The 24,979-nt window shown below is 40.8% G+C and overlaps 1 protein-coding gene across 1 annotated transcript; it reads left to right on the forward strand.

Moving 5' to 3' along the window:
* Positions 1–3,059: 3,059 nt before the first annotated feature.
* Positions 3,060–24,677, forward strand: MEX3C (mex-3 RNA binding family member C). Its single transcript, XM_079943247.1, has 2 exons — positions 3,060–4,174; positions 21,637–24,677. The coding sequence occupies exons 1-2, from the start codon at positions 3,442–3,444 to the stop codon at positions 22,860–22,862; spliced, it is 1,959 nt and encodes a 652-aa protein (XP_079799373.1). The 5' UTR covers positions 3,060–3,441; the 3' UTR covers positions 22,863–24,677.
* Positions 24,678–24,979: the final 302 nt, after the last annotated feature.

Here is a 24,979-nt window from a genome sequence, read left to right on the forward strand (position 1 = left end):
AAATCTTTCACCATGCTTTTGTGGCTGTCTTTACAGCATTGCTTCAAAGTTAGTATCTAATTTTCTCGGTTTTCTTACTAGGACAAACATCTTTGTTAATGTCCGTTTAGGTTGCAAGTGGTCCAACCTTAATATCATTACAGTTCCAGTTTTAAACTAGCCTTAAGGCTAGTTTAGCAGTCAGCCTGCTAGTTGTTAAAATGTAGCCACTTCCGTAGTTTCCTTTTTGTCCTAAGATCTTCAAAGCAACTGTTCTACAGCAGTGTTATCAACCTATGTCATAACAGCATAGGAATGAAAGAGAAAACTAATTCAGGTGCAAATTAATATGCTGTGTGGTTGGGGGAGGGTGAAGGGGATTACTGTGTTTAATGGATTTAAATGAAAGAATCCCAGTCATATATTTAGAGCAAAAGAAAATCTTAAATTTGCTTCATAAGCAAGATTTAATACAAGACAATAAATTTAGACCCAAACGGGAAGGTCTCCAAGCTTCAATAACTCCTAGGTTGTTCATAAATCACAGTATTGATCAAATCTAAATTAATGCATGAATGTATACATTTGTGTATGGGAACTTATGAAACCTCATTTACTATATGAGAATGAAGCAGAAAGCAATTTTTATATTATGAACACATAAATTAAACCACTTGGCATTTTAAAAAATCTTAGCCAAATGGACCTTATCTACAGGAATCCATTCTTTACATCTCTCCCTCTCAAAAGGAAAATGTATGGGGAACTATCACTCCTGCTACAGCTTTTGCTTTGAGTCCTTGGGAAGAGAACATAAGACCAGGGGTGAGCATTAAATGACAACTCATGAAAAGAGGTAGAGAAAGGAACATCTGAGTTTCATTTGTAATTCTGCTATGCATTTCCTCCTGACAAAAATATCCTGGGAGTGCCGCTTTGTGTTTTAGTTTACTTTCTCCCTTGAAATGAGATTTGCTTTGCTAGAGAAATCTACCCTTCAAATAATGATTATTGTTTAAACAGAAATATCAGACGGCAAGCATATTTGCATATTATATAAGTAAATGTCTAGTTATACAAGCTATTCACTGGTAAATATAAAAAAAAATCAGTACCTTTATTAAGCTGCCATGAAACATTATGTCCTTGGGGTATATCACGAAAGGGATGTAGATATAGTAAATCAGTGAAAATTGTACCTAATTGGGAAGGTAGGGGAAAAAAAGATCACTTTTCAGTAAATAGCAAGATTACTCCTGTAAACCCCAAAACTCACACCCTGGATCAGTGTTCTCAACTCTGGGTGAGCTTCAGAACAGCCTGTGTAGTTCTCTAAAAACATGTCCAGGTTCCCACTCTAGATCCAGTTAATCCCAACATCCAGGGTTTGCTTCTTCCTGCTCTGCATTTACCATTTTTAAAAGCTCTTCTTGACTTTGTTGTACAGCCAGGGTTGAAATCACTGCTCCAGAGGCTACTGCTACAAATGAGTTGTTAGAAAAGCAACATACAGGGTTATAGAAGGACTAGGGAAACAGTGGAGTAACAGGAAAGGTTAATGTTAGCTAAATTCTCTATGCCTTTGGAGGGGTGGATAAACTGAAGTGGAATTGTGCACATGGCCATAAGGGCACAAAACTGAGAAATAGAAGGCATAGTTTCAGCCTTCTCTTGGACTCTCTCAGGGTGTCTTTGTAACACCCTAGACAATTTAGAAAAGTCGGTGCTCATTCAAGCTCACACATAAGAAACGATTTTGAGGGAGAAAGATATAATAAATCCAAAATAGAAAGGATCTCAATTTATAATTCAAAAATCAAGGTCTAGAGCTACTAGTACTCAGTACTTGAAACATGGCTAGTGTGAGGCGAACATACATTGAGATATCCTAGTGTAAAATACACACCATTTTCAAAGACTTAGCGCGAAAAAACTATAAAATATATCAATAATTTTATATCGATTGCATGTTGAAATGATAATGTTTAATATACAGAGCTCAGTATATTTATTAAAACTGTTTCCTCTTACTTTTTATAATGGGGACACTAGAAACCTTAAAATTACATTATGTTGTTCACATTCTACCTCTGTAAGACAACGCAGGTGATTAAGACTAACCTGGGGAGACCACCTGGTACTAAAGGGGCGGAGGTAAAGGGGAGCGGGGTGGGGCGGGCGGACGGTCAGAGCCTAAGGTGAAGTAAGGTAATAAGATTTGTTTTTAACACGCCATTTAAAAATAAACCCCTATAAAAGGCAGCCACTGTGTGGGATCACCCGGACAATACTGTGGGAAGAACGTCTTGGAGGAGGAAAAGATTATTTAATTTCCTTGAAAAGCCCCGAAGAACTCAAGTCCAGCATTTAAGGTTCCTGATGTAACCAACCGGCCTCGTATTGGAAGCCGGGCCAGCTGGGCGTGGGAGGGCCCTGCCCGGCGGGAGGAGCATTCCGGAGTGGTGCAGGGAAGGCCCAGGAGCCACGCGGCTCAGGAAACCACCCCCGCGGCTGGATAGGAGAACACTTCACTGGCCCCTCCTTTGATGACTCTCCCTAGGCCCTTACCCTGCAAGTGGGAAATCACTTCTTCAACAACGCCCTCTGGGCCCATGCCTACGCCACGCTCCAAGGCCGCTCTCACTGTGGGCTAAAAGACCCCACCCAGGTGGGCCAGAGGGATGCGGGGAACCGAGAAAACCCAGATGCCTGCTTCGACTGCACGCGCCTGCGCGAAAACCCCTACTGGCTCCTAGTTTCAGCCTCTGCTGCCTTGCCGTCGTCCCGCCTCCCTTTCCCCGCCTCCACCTGGTACGTCACAAAGAGTGACGTGTAAAGCGAACAACCACAGTCCCTCTCCTCGACAGCCAGTAGGGAAAGGGGAGGGAGGAGTGGGGGGAGGGCAGAGGACGGAAGGAGAAGGCTTGGCGGGGCTGGCTCATCTCGGTCACCCAATCAGAGCTCTGGGGAGGGGCGGGGCGGGGCACGAGAAGAGGGTGGGGGTGGGGCTAGGGCTAGGAGTTAGAAGGCTGCGGGGAGGAGAGGGCGGGCTCCCAGCAATTAAAAGCGGCCAATCAGGGCGTGCCGGCTTCATTCGGAGAGCGGCGTGGGGCGTCGCTGCCGCCGCCGCGCGCGCCGGGGGCTGGCTGAGGCCATGAAACAAAAGAAACCCTGAGAGGGGAGCCGCTGCCACCTCCACCAGCCCGCCCCGCTGCCGTCCCCACCCACCCACCTAGTTACCTACCTCTGCCACCTTCCCCTGCTCCTCCACCCCGCCCTCTCCGGTCTCCGGGCGGCCCTGGCGCTGCTCGGCCCGGGCCGCCAGCCCCGCCGCCTCCCCAGAGGAAAGGTGTTTGCGCGCTGAGCAGGGCCGGAGCCCTGTCCGCCATGGGGCTCGCCGCCTGCCGCGCCTGACCCGGCCGCCGCCGCCGCCGCCGCCGCCATTGACAGCGCGCCGCCGCGATGCCGAGCGGCAGCTCCGCGGCCCTGGCCCTGGCGGCGGCCCCGGCCCCCCTGCCGCAGCCGCCCCCGCCGCCCCCGCCGCCGCCGCTGCCACCGCCCGCGGGTGGCCCGGAGCTCGAGGGGGACGGGCTCCTGCTGAGGGAGCGCCTGGCCGCGCTAGGCCTCGACGACCCCAGCCCGGCAGAGTCCGGCGCCCCGGCGCTCCGGGCTGCGGCGGCGCAGGGCCAGGCCCGGCGGGCGGCGGGGCTGTCTCCGGAGGAGCGGACTCCTTCTGGCCGGCCCGGGGTCTCGGAGGCGGCCGAGCTGGAACTGGAGGAGGACGAGGAGGAGGGGGAGGAAGCGGAGCTGGACGGAGACCTGCTGGAGGAGGAGGAGCTGGAGGAGGCAGAGGAAGAGGACCGGCCGTCTCTGCTGCTGCTGTCGCCGCCAGCGGCCGCCGCCTCTCAGACCCAGCCGATCCCGGGCGGGTCCCTGGGGTCGGTCCTGCTGCCCGCCGCCGGCTTCGATGCCCGGGAGGCGGCCGCGGCGGCGGGGGTGCTATACGGAGGGGACGATGCCCAGGGCATGATGGCGGCGATGCTGTCCCACGCCTACGGCCCAGGCGGCTGCGGGGCGGCGGCGGCCGCCCTGAACGGGGAGCAGGCGGCCTTGCTCCGGAGGAAGAGCGTCAACACCACCGAGTGCGTCCCGGTGCCCAGCTCCGAGCATGTCGCCGAGATTGTCGGTCGCCAGGGTGAGTGCGGGTGTGGGGGGTGTCCAGCTGGGCTTGGCCCCCGGGCGTGGGTGGGGAGACGAAAGAAAGGAGCTTGGGGCAGAAAAGGCGAACCCGGAGAGTCCTCCAGGTCCACCGGGAAGGGGTCTGGGAGGAGCTGAGGGTCGACGAGATGAGAAGATGGGTCACCTTGCGAATACCCCACGGTGTTCCTCTCATCTTGCGTGATAAAAGGAGCTAAGTTTCTCGGGCCACCCTATCCGGCGGTGTTCACTTTACTCGGGCTGTATTCCTGGAACACCCAGCTGGCGTGGCACCAAAAACCTCAGTGAGGTGGTAAAAGGTCGGGTCGGTTGTGGATTCGGTGTTGTGCATGGAAAGCTTTGAGATTGCAAGTTTGCGCAGCCGACCGTCTTTGTAAAAGCGCTCAGCTTGCCTTAGGACGGCTTGTTGGGAAGAAGAAATGGAGGCTTGTAGAAAGAGCTCGTTCGAGAGGGACGGGGATGTTCAAGTGGTCGTTCTTACCGCCCGCCCCTTCGCTGTTCAAAAACTTAGGTTTTTTGCTAACTCTCTGTTGATCTTACTGTATTCGTTTCGATACATTTTAACTCTCGAAAAGGCACATTGGGTACCTTTTAGAGCACTTTAGGGTGCACGATGAAGAAAAATTGGACAGTAAAGTAATTGAGTTAAGGAACTTCATGCGTTTATACAGTTTTCAGTAAATTCTCTTCACTTGCCAGCACACCAGTACTGCAGACAGACTCCTCCCACATTGCTCAGACAAAGGACCTAGGTCTCAGATTCCAGGAGTAGATTTGTGGAGGTGGGGGAAGGGATGCCCAGAGTACCTCTGTATCCGACATTTTTAGGGAAGGTCTTATGCTCTTTAGCGTAGCTCTTTTCCCCTTTATTGAAGGAGTAAATACTACCTGCCGCTGCCTTATTACAGTATGATTTAACCTGGTTGATGCATGTCTTTCTCCTGTTAGGTTGAGAGCATTGTCGGGGTCAAATAAAGAGAAGTGATGGCGCTGCTGCTTAAATGATCTCATCTTTCCCAAGTGGTCTAGAGTACATAAATAAGAGGTCTGTCGAAATGGTGGTTTCAAGTATCAGAGTTGGCTCATCTCTTACCTCTAGGATTTTAATAAGAAAAATCCATCTGAAGTCTGGTTAGAGGAAATAGCGTATTTCAGACTGCCTGGTGACTGGTACTTAAAGGCAGTGTTCAAAGCTGATGCCCTTCAATTAAGAGTTTATTTCCGTAGTTTGGTAGATAAATTTTGCATGCCTTTTTTTGTTTTTTGGTTTGTTTGTGTTGTTTCGTTTTTGCAATACTGAAGATACTAATCCAGGAAAGAACTGTTTCACCTCACATAGAATAAAATTATAACATCTCAAATTATAGACTCAGAATGAGTTGGTTATTCGGATAACAACATCGGGGAATTGCTATGTATCAGGTTTGTATTTTGCCAGGCCTTGAGTTTATGGCAGTTGGGAATGTGAGGTTAATTCAGACTAACTCGGCTGCCCTTAAGAAGCTAACAGTCTAATAAACAGTGGAATGGCGCTAATCTAATCTGTAGTTAATGGCATTAACTATAGTGTGTGACAAAGTGGTACGTATAAGAACATCAACCCTGGAGGGCCTTGGAGAACGGATAGGACTTTAACAAATGGAGATGGAAGAAAGAATGAGGGACAGTGTGAGGAAAGGTGTGGAGAAATAATCTCTAGGTATGGTTGGAAAGTTGCTGCTGGGGGGGAGGGGAAGTTTTTTTTTTGATACTTAGGGTCTGATACTTAGGAGAGTGGTGAAAAGGGGCTGGGAAGGTGTCTGTTCAGGCCCTACTACAGTGACACTTCCTCAGCACAAGTTGCTTCAGTGTGCTTATGGTGACAGTTTAGGATAATGAAGGAAAAGCACACTTACAGGACAGTTTTACTAGGGGACAAGATTCTGATACCTTTTGTATATTTAGTTTAATACAAATTTTTGTCTTCTGTATTATACCCTTTAAAGCATGATTAAATGTTCCTTAATTATGCAGACTGTTACCTTTATGCAGATCCATTATTTAAAAGTAAACTGAATTCATCCCAAGTTTGTATTTTGTACCAAGTTATAGCAATGAAATGGTCTTTAGTTTTTCTTTTTTAGGGCCGAGCTTACTGGTTAATAAGGAAATGTGAATCTATTTATGTCTTAGAGCATGGAGACAAATTGCTGACTATTCCTTTTACGCTTAATATTTTCCCAGAGTTGACAGCACTGTTAAAAGTATGTCATCATCCTCTATCTTATCTTAAGAACAAAAAGTCTTATCCTTTTCCTGTTCTGAACCATTCAACTAGTGGATCATTGACTCCCTTTGCCACGAACACCTCTCAGCAGCACCATGATAAAACCTGTAAAGTTATTGTCGCACTCCTGCAGGCAACTTCTATTGTTTGCGTCCTTTTACAGTGTGATAATTTCCCCTTCCCTTAAGTGAATAAACAGGGCAAATCATTTAGTTTACTTTTTGCTTTGAATGAACAAAATTTTCCTCCTTAAGAATTATTCCTTCCTGCCATTTTATTCATTACCTGAAGTCATAATTTTCTGTTTGACATCTCTTAATTGGTTTTGGAAATAATTATGTCACAGATGGAGACATCTGTGACCAGCTCTGAAGCAAAGAGTAGGACAAATTGAATTCTGAGTCATATAGACTAGCAACTCATGTAGATGGCCTCTGGCTCCATTGTCTTTCAGAAAAACAAACCGCTGCTTTTGATTGTGATGAAAGTTTGCAGAGCGTTGACCTCATATTTATACTCCCCAGCAGCATATGGTCATTTGTGAATGTTCAATTGGCCCCCTTTTTTAAGTGTGCATCTCATTTTGAAACCAACAACACTGTACAACAAAGCCAGGAACTGAAAAGAGGCTAAAGACTTGTAATCCAAGGTTTTATATTACTGTTTAAGATTAATGTACTTCTTCAACTATTTACATTAGTTATTTACTTGATGGTCTATGTGTGTTCTCTAGCCTCCTAGTCAAGAAGGGCTATTTCTGGCTTTTTTTAATTGTATACTGTCAAAAAACATTTAAACTAATACTCTCAGTATCTGGATATTTATGAATAATACATATGCTGATATACTGTACATTATAAAACATGTAAACAATTTTAAAAGGATGAGGTAAAGATGGAAATTGGAGTGTTTTGATTTTTTTTTTTTTCTGCACTCCAGTGAATTTTCTTGCACCCTACTTTGGCTATCACTGAGCTAGACCTTCTTAGAAATTTTTTTCTTCTTTATTGAGCTGCTCTCTCTCCACTGATCCCCAGTGATTGTGTATATTGTCACTTTTTAAACAGTTAATATGTTACATTGCTTGAAGTTGTCTTAAATACACCCTTGTGAAAAAATTTTCCCAGTTTCCTAGGGTGGAACCACTCTTCCAAGTTCTAAAAAGAGAAAGCTTGGTCTTGTACATAAATTCCCCGTTTAAGAAAAAATATACATTTCATGAGGAGAAGTAGTTTCAGAATAATGCTAAAGCCCGGTGTCTCTTTTGTGGAAGAGGGGGGATTGTTGGCATTCTCTCTGCCAGTTCCTATATTACATGCCGTTTAACTCTGCTAGGTGTTTATCCCCATTTTAGACATAGAAACTGAGGTGCTGATAGGTATCTTGCTCAGATAGTGGAACTTGGGGTTAGACCAGTTTGTTTGCTAGTAAAGATAAAGTTCTCATTCTACATTGCTGCCTCAGTATTGAAGCATCTTGCTCAGAAAGGCTAGTAATATTTTGGGTTAATTTCTGCCCTAATCATGGGTTGGGGTACTGTATTTCTAATATGCACAACTTAAAATATCACTGTCCAAATTAATTTACTTAATAAAATTTTGGTGTCTACTACACAGAAGGCACAGGTCATTCTAACATTCTAGTTCTAATGTGTCTAACTAGAAATTCACTCTCATTTATAATTCAGAAAGTTAATTTGTGTGTATATATATGCTAGCTTTAAAAATTAAATGTTGTGATTATTCTAGGCTTTAAAATCTAAATAATAGTTTGTATTAGCTCTGGGACCACTGGGGAAGGTTCGATTATTATAATTGTTTTGCAAATGGGTGGGGAATCTACTGCCTTTTCTTCCTGCCTTACTCAGCTAATGAACTATTTGATTCACTAGGGAGGAAATGGAAAATAAAGTGGTAATTCAAGGATGTATTTTCTGCCCCCTGTTAGAAATGCCAGTGGCCAAAATGATCCAGGGAATCAAGTATTTGAGAACTATTAATCTGTTAGAGATTTCCATTGAGGAAAATTTCCAACAATGTCTGTGGGTTGGAATTCTAGATAGTTCTTACATTTTAAGTTTTCAAGGAAAGGTGGAATTTAGTTATAAGACAGTGCTTAATATTTTATGGATTTGGTTTTGAATGAATTTAATATTTGTACAGATTGAAGAATTTATTGCTTTTGTCTTAAACTGAATACAAAAAATGTTTTAGAATGTATGTTTTAATATAAAAATATTTGTTGCAAATTGTCCCAATTTGCCTTTAACAGTCTCTGCTCAGCTGTGATATATTGGAAAGAGCCAGCAATCAGAAATTAAAATTCCTAAATTCTGATTACTCTGTGCCAGTAACTCACTTTGTGGTCTTGGACAAATCACTTAAACTTCCTAGGCTTCAGATTCTTCTTCAGCTGGGTATAATCATATCTACAACACCTCTGGGGACTATGAATTGTACACAAATAAATTGACATATATGAAACTGTAAGTGATAAGCACATACTACTTGTGTTAAGTTAAATCTGAAATTAATTCGAACCACTCTGTTAATCTCGTTCACCTTTCCTCAGCTTGAGCAGACAGTTTTCACACATTACTATATTCGTCTAAGGTGATAGAACTAGAATGAACTGATGTCTAAATGCCTGTTAGGCAAATGGCACCTCTCTCCAGATAGGCTTAAATGATGCTGTGATAACAAAGAACTCCAGCATCTCAGTATTGAAACAACAGTGGTTTATTTCTTATTCACAGGGACTGTGCTCATTTTAGTCATTCAGAGTCTTAGACCAGTGAAGCAGCCACCATCTCAAGTGTTAGCTGGTCTTCCCCTGTGCCAGAAGGATGAGAGACAGTGGCACAGCACACCCTGGTCTTTAAATGTTAAACCCAGAAGTACTAATGATCACATCCACTCATATTTCATTAATCAGAGCAAGTCATCTGGACACACCTAACTTCAAGTGGGCGAGTAATTACATTACAATCATGTGCCTACAGGAGAGAGCCAAAATATTCATGATGTTTACCACAGTATTATTTTAAAATCTATGGGATTGTGACAATTTTTTAAATGTAATTTATGCCCTATAGGATTTGTAATTTAAACTCAAAATGAAAAAATTATAGATAAAAGTGGTCATAACGGGAATAAAGACACAGACCTACTAGAGAATGAACTTGAGGATATGGGGAGGGGGAAGGGTAAGCTGTGACAAAGTGAGAGAGTGGCATGGACATATATACACTACCAAACGTAAAATAGATAGCTAGTGGGAAGCAGCCGCATAGCACAGGGAGATCAGCTCGGTGCTTTGTGACCACCTAGAGGGGTGGGAGGGAGAGAGATGCAAGAGGGAAGAGATATGGGAACATATGTATATGTATAACTGATTCACTGTTATAAAGCAGAAACTAACACACCATTGTAAAGCAATTATACTCCAATAAAGATGTTAAAAAAAAAAGTGGCCATAAGATACTAAATAGGAAAGTGTATTCGCAGTTTAAAAACTCCTTTAGGGACTTTCCTGGCAGTCCAGTGGTTAAGACTGCAGGGGGCAAGATTCGATCCCTGGTCGATCAGGGAGCTAAGATCCCACATGTTGCGCAGCGCAGGCAAAAAGAAAAAAAAAAACTCCTTTAGGAAACTCCAAACAGATTATGGATAATCTGTTTTAAAATCCCATTGATCTTCAGGTGATTCTAAAGTGATATATTTATTAAACTGCATCTTAATCCTTCTCAAATGGCTTATATACCATAATGCATGTTTACTTTTAACTTTTTCCCCGTACTACCATTAGGTACCATATAGACATTTATAAGGATTACATCTGATATTTAAGCTTTTAAAATGATATTCTAATACTAGTGATACCAAGCCAAACTATGCTAAATTGAATATGCACAGCATAATGTTATTTGAATACTTTGAGGCTTTATTCCATGACTGATTTTGAGAATTTTAAGTTACGCTGCATAATTATAGCACCTCTTTCATGCCAGTGTTCGAGATTTAAGAACAATTCGTGTGGGCATGGTTTGTTGCCTGTGTCCAGTAAGCAAAAACTGCAGTTCATTGTGTGCAGGGGAGCCTGATTTGACCACAAGTAAAGTGGTATCGTGAAATGAGACTAGGCCTTAAAATAATAAAATTTTTTCATGAGCTGCAGATGTAGTTGAAGGTAAGCATAAAGTAGTTTCATCTTAAACGTAGTTAGAGGAGAGTGGGGAGGTAATAGTTCCAAACTACTAGAAGGTTACCAGTGTAAAATGTTTGCCCTTTGGGCTGACCTTTTTATTACTGTCCCCCTTTCTATACCACTCTCCCCTCCCCTTTGGCTTATCTTCTACCTTTCCAGCAGTACCTGCAGGAAAGGACATTGAACTTGGAGTTAGGAGACTTGTTAGAGAGCTGGCTTTACCATGGACAAATCGCTTAACCTCACTGAGTCTCGGTTTCCTCTGCTGGGGGGAAGCTAGTCCATCCAGCTGTTCTTCCCAGCCCTCCCCCACCCGCTCTCCGTTGTGAGGATCAGGTATGAGAAGATGTCATTAGTACAGATTCACTGTACAGTGGAAAGTATAAAGGTAATAAATTATATATGAGGCAGGGTAAAGTTTATAATTTTTTTTACTGCTAGATTTGTACGCTGAGCAAATGCTAGTTGAAACCAAAAATTGTCATTTTAGTAAGTTTTTCATAGGACATATATACCACTAGTTAGTGATATATATTATATTTTTTAAAGTTTACAGTGTCTTAAAATTTTATTTAAAATCAGCACTTTTGAAATGTATTTCCTGGTAAAGACCTAAGCTAGTCTATAGTCTGGAAGAGAATCATTTACGAATGAATCTGATTCCATTATATGATTCCCATACAGAGGTAATTCTCAGCTTTCTATTAACATCCTCCAAAGGGCATGAATGTAATTTTAAAATCCCCAGTTAGGTAAAGTGTTCTGCCTTTCATCTCTAATTTACACCCTCTTCTGGGTGTCACAGCTTTTGTGAAAGGCCAAATATGAGCCCTTCTTTTGTTAAGTATGTCGATCCTCTTGTCTAAACTACGTGAAAAAGGAGGGGGTTTTTAAATTTAGTTTAACCTCTGTTTTTAAAAATACCTTTATGTATGCAGGGAATTCTCCACTTCTAAGAATCAAGTAGGAAAATAAGTCAGGTTGAGAGAATGGTGTATTTAGGGAATTGGGAATTTTAGGAATCATTAGTTTATAACTTTGGGCAATTCTCAGCTTCAGTTTTCTTCACATATGAGATTGAACTAGATTATCTCTTGTAGCTCTTATATTCTTATTTTTTTCCAAAAAGAGTTCCTAAAATCATGTAAAAGTAAACCAGGTTTCAAATTACCAATTAGATTGACTTCAACATATCTCCTCCCAGTTTTGTAAAGTTTATAATACCTTAACATGCTTTTCACAATCTAAATATAAGTTTTATCTTCAGGATTTAAATTTTTTTAATGTTTTTAAACTTTCAATAGAAAATTGATTCATCTGATTTAAAAAAAATAATAACAAACATTTAAATGTGTCAGGTAGTATATCATCTCATTTGATCCATTCTTATTTCCACCATACAGATAAGGAAACAGATCTATGGGGATACAAATAACTTACTCAGGGTCTCAAGCTAATAGAATTAGAGACTTGAACACTCCAACTCAGTAAGTGGTAGAACAAGCAGACAAAGCAGCGAGGATATAAAAGGCTTGAACACCACCAGTAGCCAACAGTATAAGAAAAGAAAATGACAGATCAATATCTGTACTTGAACACATGTAGACACCAAATCCTTTTGGTGCTTGAAGTTTGGTACAAGTCAGTGAGGGCAGAACTGAATCTCAGTCATCTTAATGTCAGTTAAAGTACCTGAAACATAGCAGATACTTGCTGTTTATTTTATTGAACTGAATAGTTGGATTAGAAACTTGCCATTTTATTATTTATCATTTTAGTTTTCATGTTGTGGCGTTTTCTTCCCTCTTGCCTTTACTTGAGGAGCCAGTCAACCTAAAGTTGTTTGGATCTGTTTGTTTTAGATGCTACTTGATTTAGGGCATTAGATGTCCATATGAATACTGGTAATCAAAACTAAGATCACATAAATGAAGCCGTTTGAAGTGTTGACATAGTGATGTCTAAAGTGAAACAGTATTCTTAACAGAAAATTTCAGAAAATTTTGACTAGAGCTACAAGAAGGGCCCGTGAACCCAGGAAAGGAAAGCTGTTTCTATATTGTGCGTTTAGGAATCCATTGCATTGCTAATCTAAACAATTTATTTAAATGTTGGATTAAGTTGTGTGCATAAGAAACACTCTCTTACTGGGATTTAGCTGATGTTCATCAGTCTGTGAAGCTCTTAATACTGAAAAATTGAGTCCTTGTAAAATTATAGGTGTTTTGAATAGTCTTGTCTAGACTCTTCCAAGAGGAAAGGGATCTTATTTATATATAAAATCATTAAAGAATATGATCCCCTCATTAATTCTAATATATCATGAAATGTACATATAAAATAACATGTTTCTCTAATGCTTTTAGAGAAAAATAGTATGGAGTAGTGAGAGGAGTATGGAATTATTAAGGCAACTTGTGTTTGAGATCTGACTTTCCAGCTGGGAGATGTCTCTAAGCTCTTTCAGTTTAGTTCTTTCCTATCCCTATCCTTCCTAAAGCTATTAAGCCAATCATTACTCTGTTATGATTAAATGAAAATATAGGAGAGTTTGGAAAACTGAAAAGTGCTACGAATTTTACTATTTCAAAGCCAAGCCTATTGGCCCAGTTTACTCATGAAATACTTGAAATGGTGGGGGGGAGGGGGGTTAGGTAGCCTAAAAAAGCTGTCCTTTACTGAACACAGGCATTGTAATAAGTATTTTTAATACATTATTTCATTTAGTCCTTGCAACAACCAAATGAGAGAAGTAACTTTAATTATAGTTCCTCACCCATGAAGGGAGAGATAGAGGTTTGGTGGCCTGTTAGAGCTCCCAAAGATGGTTTGTGATGGTCTGTTCAAAGTCTTATGTTCCCAGGTATAATTCAACCTACTTTTCTTGAGGAAAGGAAGAATAGATGTACGCATGCGGGATATGGTAGTATCTGATTTCCCAAGTGCTTTTTAGACTTCAGAAGTGATTTTGTATTTCCTAGGAGAAAAGGGACTAGGTCAAAAGATAAAAGCATTGGAAAGGAGCTAGAGGTTGAATGACCTAACATTAAAACCACAAGCAAACTCTGGTGGTAGATTAGAACCCAGTCCTGCAGATAATCAGGTTTTTTTCCTTACATTATTTCCTTTAAACTAGACCTCGGAATAGTATTAGTAAGTGGTAGCTGTGATAAAGTCATATCTATATTTGTATTATTCTTGAGTTCATAGAGCCTTTCACACAGTCTTCATCTTTTCCAAATGACTGTGTTTATTACTCAGAAGAGTTTGTTACTCAGAATATTTGGGGGGGGGCGGGGAGGGGAAGTACTAGGAGGGTTTTCCAGGTTATTTAGGGAAATATCTGGGTAGAGATAAGGAAGAATAAGGCATGTTTAGGAGATGATAAAATCTGGGAGAAGGTAAGTCATGGCCACTTAATTAGGAGATGGATGGGGTGGGAGCTGGGGGTAATTTAAATATCAAGCCCAGAGTTCTAATTTTCGTGAAGGTAAAAAGAACTACTCAAGGAGTTTCACTCCCCCTCTTCATTGTTATTAAAGTGTGTTTCTGTATGTGTGTGTATACTGATTTCCCTTTTAAAATAAAACCTCTTGGAGAGAATTTCTGAAGAAAGATATACCCCAAGGATGACCCAAAGTGAAAATACTCGCAGTTTTGGTGTGTGTTTATAAGGGTTTTAGCTTTCTTAATCACCTTATATTTGTAGCTGATTGATGAAATGAATGGGAAATACAGTGAATTTAATTTCTGGAAAACAAAATCCTCTGTCGAAAATCTGCAACACTTCACATAACCTTTGGGACTTCTTTAAAAAAAAACAAAAGTTCTTTGCACCTACAAGATAGACTTTAAACTCCCTTGCCTCATGTTAAAGACTGAATCATCCCCCATCTGACCTGCTCTCCTGCCATTCTACCCTCCAGTCACTTAAAGCTCCCACAACACTGAGCCAGGTGTGGCCATCTTGTGCTCTTGATTCCTGCTTTGGCACTTGCAGTTCCCTCTACTTTGCTTCCCACCTGGCAGAACTACTTTCTTCAAGCTTAAGTTCAAATGCCTTTGAAGTCTTCTTTCATTTTCTGTAAGCAACAAAGCCCTCTCCTTTTCTGTGCTCCCACTGCTTTGTATGCCTGTTTTCATTAAAGCAGTTATCTTATATCAGTATTATCTTATATATCAGTATTATATCCATATTGTTCTCATTACTGAGCTCCTTTCCTTTCTATACTGTGAGCTCCTTGAGAGCAGAAATTATGGTAGTTCCTGTATATCACCTGGAATTAGCACCAGCACCTTTATAGGGAACTTAATATTTGAATGGGTAAGTTTAAGCATCAGGCTTGTGAATGTTTTGGGCCAAAGAAGGAGTGGTTTAGCTAGGAACACCTAGCTAAATCCCTTAGGACAAGTGGAGGCCAGGTTTTACTTGTGCATCTCTTACCAAATCACTTATGTCTCAACATAAACACCCTGTCTTTGTCAGCACCCTGGCTTATCTATTTCTTTTCTACCTATTTTGATTTTTATCAATAGTTTATCCCTTCACACTACTCCAGTGCCTGTGATCCCCAGACTTTTCTTGTATTTATATCTAGCTACTTATATCTGGCGACTGCCCTGGACATTGGGTCTCTCTTCTTGGGTTAGGGTTTAAATTTTTTCTGAACCAAATACTTTCCTTTGTTCAAAAGTCAGGGACCTGGAAGAATGGAGGAAATAATTGGAGAAAGGGAAAAATGGTAATGCAGTAGGCAGAATAAACCCCCTTTCCCTGAAGATGCCTACACCCTACATCCCTGGAAACTCTGAATATGTATATGGAGTATGGACCTTGAGATGGAGAGGTTGTCTGAGATCATCTGGGTGGGCCCAGTGTAAACACAGGAGTCCTTAAAAGCAGAAGAACTTTCCCATCTGGGTCAGATACAAGAAGAGGAGAGATCTTAAATATGAGAAGGATTCAACCTCCATTGCTGGTTCTGAAGATGGAGAGACAGGGCCACAAGCCATGTCGGTGGCCTCTAGAAGCTGGGAATGGCCTTCAGCAGACAGTCGGCAAGAAAGCAGGGAGCTCAGTCCTATGATGGTAAGCAACTAAATTCTGCCAATAACCTGAATGAGCAAGGAAATAGATTCTTCCCTGGAGCTTCCAGAAACACAGCCCTGCAAACACGTTGATTTTAGCCCTGTTGAGACCCATGTCAGACTTCTGACCTACAGAATTGTAAACTAAAAAATTTGTGACATTGAAGCCACTATGTGGGGTAACACTAAAAAACTAAAGCAGGTAATAAGCAAAATTAAAGGACAGGGCTTCCCGGTGGCGCAGTGGTTGGGAGTCCGCCTGCCGATGCAGGGGACACGGGTTTGTGCCCCGGTCGGGAAAGATCCCACATGCCGCGGAGCGGCTGGTCCCGTGAGCCATGGCCGCTGAGCCTGCGCGTCCGGGTGCTCCGCAACGGGAGAGGCCACAACAGTGAGAGGCCCGCATACCACAAAAAAAAAAAAAAAAAAAAAAGGACAGAACAAGATTTCTGGATTGAGGCCTCCATTTTCCTTCTAGCTCTCAGCTCCTACAGGCCACCTGTAGTTCCTTGCCACGAGGTCTCCATGGGCAGATCAAGCACAGATAGTCTGCTTGCTTCCAGGCTAGCCAGAGCACAGCTGACTACTTCTGAAGCCAGCTGGAGAAAACTCTTTTAAAGGACTCGTGATTAGGTCAGGGCCACCCATGTAATCTGGATAATCTTCCTATTTTAAGGTGAATTAATTTGGACTGGAATCATATCTACATTACAGACTGTAATTCTACATCTGGTTCTTCTAAGTATGTCATTCCACGTGTTTCATGGAATTAAAAAGTGGCCTTAAAGATCTAGTCTGGTGCTTTTAAGCTTTTCTGACTGTGACCCGTCCCCCCACACCCCCCCACCCCTTGCAAAGGAACATTTTATGTTGCAGCCCATTGTACACATATTTACTGAAACATTTGGAACCTATTCAGTTGATATGGCAAACCATGGTTTCATCAACACTGAAGATATCATTTCAATTCCATTTCTTCAACTCCTCTCCCAGCAACAGAGGACCTCTCCCTCTTAACTGCTCAGGCAGCTGGTGGAAGAGGCTCTCTTTACCCTGGAGAAGCAAGACCCAATCTTTGCTACTCTACCAGGGAGTGAGAGGACCAGAATTCTGGCTGCAGCTGAAGAGTTTTAAGGTGAAGCACAGTCCCAGCCACAGTGATAGAGAAAGGGGAAATGGGTTCCTACAGGAGGGAGGTAAGTTGGAGACTTTCTCTTGGGAGAATTTACTTCCAAATCAAAATAAAATTGCAGCTATGCAAGTCATTAGTGCTATTCTAGTTCTTAATCTCTACGCAGTCTGGTATAGAGCTTGCCATATGTCGGATTTTATTTGTAGCTGTAAGAAAACAATTATTAGTCCTTACTTCTTGGACTTATTCAGCTTCGAGGTTATGAAATCGTTTACTCTGCTGTTCATACATTTTTTTTTAAATCTCAGAACTAGCCAAAAGCCTGATTGATATGCTTAGTGTAATAAAACGTATCATTTCTTCATAACTAATTTAAATTTTTTTCTAATTTAATATTTCTTTGGAAAAAAAACTAATGCATTTGTATGGTTCAAATTTTGTAAGAAATAAAAGTGTACAAGGAAAATTGTCACCCTCCTACCCTGTCTCCCTAAGTCAACCAGTTTTATGACAGCAGAGTATTCCCTTATATGGCTATACCAGCCTCACACTAATACAAACAGTAATATAATGCAAAGGTCATTTGCTCCTGTGCAAGTATTCCTACAGACTCAATTCTATGAGTGGGATTGTAGGGGCAAAAGGATACTTGACTTGTAATATTGATGGATATTGCAAACTGCCCTTGAGGAGTTTATACTCTCAGCAGCTAAATATGAGGGGGTTTTTTTCCCATTCTTACTAGCACTGTTTATTTGTTTTTGATATTTGACAGTCTTATAGATGGAAAATGATACCTCAGTTCACATGAAAATGGGAATTTTCATGTTTGGAGCCATTTATATATTTCCTTTTCTGTGAGCTATTTCTTTCACCTATTTTTTCTGTTGGGTTTTGGTGTTTTGATATATAAGGGTAGGTATATGGGTACCTGTGTAAGAGAGAAATTAGCCATTTGTGATGTGAGTTGTAAATAATTTTTTTACGTTGTATTTGGTGAGTTTTGCCATGCAGCAATTTTTTTTAAAGTGCAGTCTAATTTTTCAGTACCTTTATGGCTTATGAGTTTTGTGACACTCTGAGATTATAAACTTTTCAATGGTTTTTAAAAATATCATTGCACTTTCAAATAGAAACTCAATCTAAAATACTCCAAAAAGCTTTTTTACCATCTCTACCTGCAAAATAGTAAAACAAATTGGTTTTTTCTCCTTAGTCTGTGCCATCTGTTTAGAGCTCTGCCTATTCAAATTGTCCCAAACTTTATAACGTGTATATATATTCTAGAAACCATGTGGTGGTTGTTGGGAGCTCAGAATATGCATGTTCTCATAGAAACAATAATGTGATTGATGAGGTTTCCTATGGGTTTCCTGATCTGAGTTAAGGCTACTGTGTTAAAACTGTCTTATAAAATTTAGGAGCGAAAAGAAATACTTCTGTTTCTCTTGGCAGTGGCGTATAAGGGATTGGCTTTGCTATCTTTCTGTTCCCTCTTTCCCCTGATGTGCAAAACCTAAGCACGTGACCCTTTTGGGCAGGGTAGGCCTATCTTACGGCCCTATCTGAGAGATGGTCCACACTCCAACCATCTGTCTTCTCTGTCTTCCTAATGAGCCATGTATTAAACATCTATTTATTTGTACCATCCATAGGCCCAATAGTGTCTGTGTACCTTTAGGCATATTTTCTTAGTTAATATACCTACTAGGTATTAAAGTATTCTACTAAGGTGCACCTGACAGTTGCTTATAGTCTCAGAAGCATTTAGAGAAGTTTCTTAATGCAGCTTTCTAATGTTCACTACAGTAAGGGTTGAGAGGGGCCAACCCTAGACTCTCAAGCTAACTCTCCCTTTGTCCTTAATAGAAGTGTCCCAGTGTTTTTCTGCAAGATGATCAGGACCCTCTTTGTTAGAAATGTGTGATTCTAGCAGACTGTCTTCTTGTTGAGTTGTAGCTCAGAGAAGAAACTCATGTGTCCAGGTAATGATATTAACTCCCGTGCGTGTGTAGTATGAAGAATTAGGCGTTCATTCCACCCTTTCAGACTTTCTTAGGCATCTCTCCATCAGTCACGTATTGGCCAATGGAAAATGATTGCAGTTCTCAACCTCAAGCAGCACCTACTGTGCTGACTGAGGGAGTTTCCTAGAGATTTAGCCTGTATAAATGATAAGTAGACGTAGAAGTTTTATTGTTCTGATCTTCCAGTTCACTTTCTTTTGTGGAGCAAAAGCAGATATATTTTCCTATGCTCAGAAGTTACACTATCAAATTAACCTTGTAGTTCATTGTCAATATAAACTTACAGCAGCACTCTATAATAAAAACTTTCATGTTTTACAGTAGTGTAAATTAGACTGATTGCACTCGGCCCTTCTTACCTCCTCCAGTTAATGCACTAAGTGCTTTCTTTGCAATTTTGCTTTTAGCTACACCACCCATCCACCCCCACCCCCTAGTCTTGAATATAACCTTCAAGTTAGAGAAAACCTGACTCTGAAAGTGTTTTCATGATAGGTACCTAAGATCCAGCAGTGAGAAAGTGGCCGTTTCTAAGTTCTACAATTTGTTGGAAGGAGAAACAGGATCTTCATTTGTGGTTCAGATCCAAAAGTTCAGTGCTAGGTTGAGTGAAGTTGTTATTGAATAACATATTCAGTAGCTTCATAGCATAAAGTTAGCATAATCAACTCCCTTCAACAGGGTTGGACTAGCATTATGGGGCCAGAATATGAAAGGCCGGGAAAGTGCAACAAAAATGCTTAGATGCAAAGCAATGTGTATAAGAAGGGCCCAGTGTTCTTATATAGAAAAATGATCTTTGTTTCAACAAATGTTATATGGCCACCCTGTGGCATATACTTATAGCCAACCACCCAGTGCTTTGAGAATGCTTAGGGAGCGCACACAAACCAGTCCTGAGGGAGAGGAAGCTCCATAGAGGATGAGGCATCTAAACTAAAATCTGAAGGGCTACCAGGAGTTAAGCAGAGCTGGTAGTAAAGGGGCAAGAATAAAGGAACATTCTGATCATGGAAGCAAGGGAGCATGCATAGGAGCTTAATATGGTGGAAGCACACCCACAGAGTTTAAGAAGTGAGGAGGGGGAAAGGAGAGGGGTACAGAGATAAGGCTAGAGAGAAGTAATCAGGTACCAGGTACAGAGGAACTTTGTGTGTGCCATACTATTGACTTTATCCTTATGGTAAACAGAAGCCATTGAAGCACTTTATGCAAAGAAGTGAGCATGTGATAGGTGCTTTGTTTAGAAGGCATCATCTGCCTAAAGTGACTATAGAGAATGGATGGGAGTGAGGCAAGAATGGAGGCAAGGAGATCTATTTGGTCGGGGGTGGAGGGTACTTCTGGCAAGCTTCACGTTAAGACCTTTGAAAAGTATAACCCCAGAGTTTTATGCCTTAGTTGTATATTTGACATCTTTGTTACCGTTCGAAACCCTCTAATCTTATGCAGTTGGCACTGGTAATGGGTGATTACTCCAAAAAGTAATCATGGGTAGTTATGCATAGGTGTCTTAGATATTTTACTTATTTAACTTAAACATACTCAGGATTTAGGGCCAAAGCCTTTTATTTGAGAATGGGGCTGCCAACCAGCATAGTCCTTTGATAAAACCACATTCAATGACCATATTCCATACAATTTCCAATATGTTTCTTTTGAATTTAGCAAAGTTATTCTGTGTTAGTTTTTTTACCCCAGGATTTTACAGTTGTCTCACCCATAGTTCAACAACATCTTTTTTTTTTCTTTAAGGTACTCGTCTTTATTGAAATTTTAAAAAATAATCAATTTTCATACAAGTTCAGCATCTTCTCACATTTATATGTTACTGCTTTATGTAATTGTTAATTTAGTTAATGCATGAGTGCAGCTAGTATAAACAGATTGGAATCAAAACAACTGATTCTTAGTGAAGCCTGAAATCCAACTGATGGAACAGAAAAGAGATGATGTACTAGCCTTGAGCATTTTGCCATTGTCATCAGTTGACTTTTACAGAGGAAAGAGTAATGTTAAGGTAAAATAATAAGACAGTTAAATGGATGTCAGTTGAAGAGTTTTTATCGCAGTATAGTTGTGTGGAATTTGAAGTTCTGGGAAGAGCAAAAAGACTATATAGATTATGAAGTCAGACTAGGTTTAACTCTGGCTCTGCCTCTTACTTGCTGTGTGAACTTGGACATGTTATACAATTTTTCTGTGGTTTATATTCCTTAGGAATAAAAGGAGTATAATAGTCTCATCCTTAGGGTTGTTATGTAGATTAAATAAGATGATAGATGTTAAATGTCTCACATGTACATTAATGGTTTTTCTTTGCCACCAACACCCTGCACGGTAGTAAACTATTAGTGTTCTGAAAGTCAGACCCATTTATAGTGTAGCTGGCCTATTTCATGCATCATTTGCAATGACTGATAACAAGAGGAAGAGACGATAAGCCTGACCTCTGAGTTAAAGACCTCCAATAGAGGTGTCACCTCCTCCCTGAGAATGAGAGATCACCAGGAAAGTATGCCTCAGGATCTAGGAATTAGGAAAGCTTTATCATCATCTAGTGATAAGTTTTTGTGATAAAGAAAAAACTCTAAAACTTAAAGAGGGAAGAAAAACTGCCCAGACGCAGACTTTTAGCTTGAAAGGAGCTTTCTGTGATTTGTCTTTATCAATATTATTGAAGCAGATGTTGATACTTACGAAATATTTCTTTCTAACAGGTTGTAAAATTAAAGCGCTGAGAGCCAAGACGAACACGTATATCAAGACACCTGTTCGTGGTGAAGAGCCCATTTTTGTTGTCACTGGACGGAAAGAAGATGTTGCCATGGCCAAAAGAGAAATCCTCTCAGCTGCAGAGCACTTCTCCATGATTCGTGCATCTCGAAACAAAAATGGCCCTGCCCTGGGAGGGTTGTCGTGCAGTCCTAATCTGCCTGGTCAGACCACCGTTCAAGTCAGGGTCCCCTATCGTGTGGTAGGATTAGTTGTTGGACCCAAAGGAGCAACAATTAAAAGAATTCAGCAGCAGACCCACACATACATAGTAACTCCAAGCAGAGATAAGGAGCCCGTCTTTGAAGTGACAGGGATGCCCGAGAATGTTGACCGAGCACGAGAAGAAATAGAAATGCATATTGCCATGCGTACAGGAAACTACATTGAGCTCAATGAAGAGAATGATTTCCATTACAACGGTACTGATGTAAGCTTTGAAGGTGGCACGCTCGGCTCTGCGTGGCTCTCCTCCAATCCAGTTCCTCCTAGCCGTGCCAGAATGATCTCCAATTATCGAAATGATAGTTCCAGTTCTCTGGGAAGTGGTTCCACAGATTCCTACTTTGGAAGCAATAGGCTGGCAGACTTTAGTCCAACAAGCCCTTTTAGCACAGGAAACTTTTGGTTTGGAGATACACTACCTTCTGTAGGCTCAGAAGATCTTGCGGTTGATTCTCCTGCCTTTGACTCTTTACCAACATCCGCTCAAACTATCTGGACTCCGTTTGAACCAGTTAACCCGCTCTCTGGCTTTGGGAGTGATCCTCCTGCTAACATGAAGACTCAGCGCAGAGGAAGTCAGCCGTCTACTCCTCGTCTGTCTCCTACATTTCCGGAGAGCATTGAACACCCACTTGCTCGGAGGGTTAGGAGCGACCCACCTAGTACAGGCAGCCATGTTGGCCTTCCAATATACATCCCTGCTTTTTCTAATGGTACCAATAGTTACTCCTCTTCCAATGGTGGTTCCACCTCTAGCTCACCACCAGAATCAAGACGAAAGCACGACTGTGTGATTTGCTTTGAGAATGAAGTTATTGCTGCCCTAGTTCCATGTGGACACAACCTCTTCTGCATGGAATGTGCCAACAAGATCTGTGAAAAGAGAACGCCATCATGTCCAGTTTGCCAGACAGCTGTTACTCAGGCAATCCAAATTCACTCTTAACTATATATATATATACATAAATACTATATCTCTATATGGACTCATAAAGGCATGGGTATAATGGTACCCCCAGTAAACTTCCTAATGAATTCTTATGACTGTTATCAGGCTTTATTGGGATTAGGCTAAAGTTGTTAGTAAACTTATAAAAGGCTGCTGTGGTAACACTAAACCTAAGTGGTCTCTTGTCTATTAGTTTGGTTTGAATTATTAATACTATCCTGTAGACTCAGAGACATAGCTTGTGTAAGAATTGCTAAAGCTGACGTTCAACTCGGCTGAGTGAAGATAATCATAGGTTGTGTGAACCTATGAGAAAAGCGTATACGTCTAAGATTTCAAAACGATGGGTCCCAAAGCCTAACCACATTAAGAGTTTATGGAGGGTACTTGGCATTACAGATGATTGAGACACTTCCAGTGCTGCCTTCTTTACACTGCCAGTTTTCACAAAATAGGTTTGTTTGTTTTTTATTTCACAACAACTTATGCCTAATTCTGCAGGATTGCAAGTAACTTTCTAATGCATTGTGATGACTTACTGGTAATGATAGGGGCTGATGGCGCTTTACTCGATCACTGGTTATAATTTGGGACAAAAACTGCTACATTGACCTTCATCTCGCCCAGAGTGCTCACGGCTGGTATGATCAGTGGATCAGGAATGCATTTGTGTCGATTGTGAATTCATACCCATTGCCTCCCTTGGTGAGTGTGGAAACGGCCACCTGGGTTTTTCCATTTCAGGAAGGGCTTTGGGATGCACCTATATTGGCTAATAATTGAGGATACGAACATTCCATTCATTAGTCTGATCAAGCTATTGATTAATTTTTAGACTATAGATCAAAATGTGAAACATTTTATGTTCAATCCATATTCGTCTTGCACATTATAAATATATTTTTATTTTTTAGTAATTTAGGGGAGGGGGGAGGGAGAGAGGGATAATAACACCCTTAGCATAATTCACAAAAGCAGCTGTGATGACCTCCAATCAGTTTACTTCATTTCAAAACTTATTTCCAATCAAAAGGAAAGATTTCTTTAAGATACACTTTTTACATTTCACCTGTGGATGTCTGTGACTTCATCCTCAGTATGTTCCCAAACCTGTGCTGGCATTGAACGGACAGAACATTATACTGGTGGGGTTTTCTACTAATTATTTTTTGAAGCGTTATTTTCCCAACACAAAGAGCTTTTTTTCTCAGTATAACAAAAATTGAAATCCTATGTGTATTGAATAGTAAATAGACAAAATTTTATTTTTTATTTCCACTTGAAGAGTTACATTTCGTATAAAAGTTTACAAATAACGGTTTTTATTTTGATTTTTTCAGTATAAAAAACTGCCTTGATGGCATATTATGATGTAATGCTGATTGCTTGTAGGATAGTTATATGTCAGTATTGAAACCTAATCTTTAGCTGCCGTCTTGTAGATACAAACGAATGTTCACCAAGCATGTATTTTGTATTTTGTTGCATTGTACACTGCAACTAATAAGCCAAGGAATCGACATATATTAGGTGCGTGTACTGTTTCTAAAAACCACAAACTAAGAATGATAAATTATCAATATAGTTTAGTATTTGCTAATTTTACTACACTCTTTTGTTATGTATATGTAGGGAAGTCATAGGGATTATAAATTCAATTTGAGTAAAGTTTAAAACCATATATTTTATGATAAAGGGCCTTTAACTTAAGATGGCCAAAGCACTGATATTATATATTTGCTGTAAAGAGAATTATAAGAGTTTTATTTTTCTGATATTAAAAGTTACTTAATAAAGACTTGTTTCCATTAACTTGAATGTATTCTCCTTGGTGTTTTTCATGTGATCATTAGTTTAGACTGGGAGACTGCTGTTTGCCAGAATTGAAAATTTCCTTTTACAGTGTTTCCCCTCCTCAGCCAGTGACCCTGTTGCTTATGCTCCTATCCGAATTTAGCTTTTTTCTTTAAATAAGTGTCACATTAGGTAAAACTAGAGATTTGGCTAGTGTCAGATTGTATAGCTAGTTGCATGTTTATATAGTTGACCACAAATAACCACTATTAACCTAATTGTAAATAAAATAGTGAATGATTTATACATATTAATGTTAA

The sequence above is a fragment of the Stenella coeruleoalba genome (genome assembly GCF_951394435.1).
Source record: "Stenella coeruleoalba genome assembly, chromosome: 14".
Taxonomy (NCBI): Eukaryota; Metazoa; Chordata; class Mammalia; order Artiodactyla; family Delphinidae; genus Stenella; species Stenella coeruleoalba.

Coding starts and splice junctions, on each gene's coding strand:
- MEX3C (XM_079943247.1), top strand. CDS start 3,442: ATGCCGAGCGGCAGCTCCGCGGCCCTGGCCCTGGCGGCGGCCCCGGCC. Junction 4,175..21,636: donor CGAGATTGTCGGTCGCCAGG/GTGAGTGCGGGT, acceptor TCTTTCTAACAG/GTTGTAAAATTAAAGCGCTG.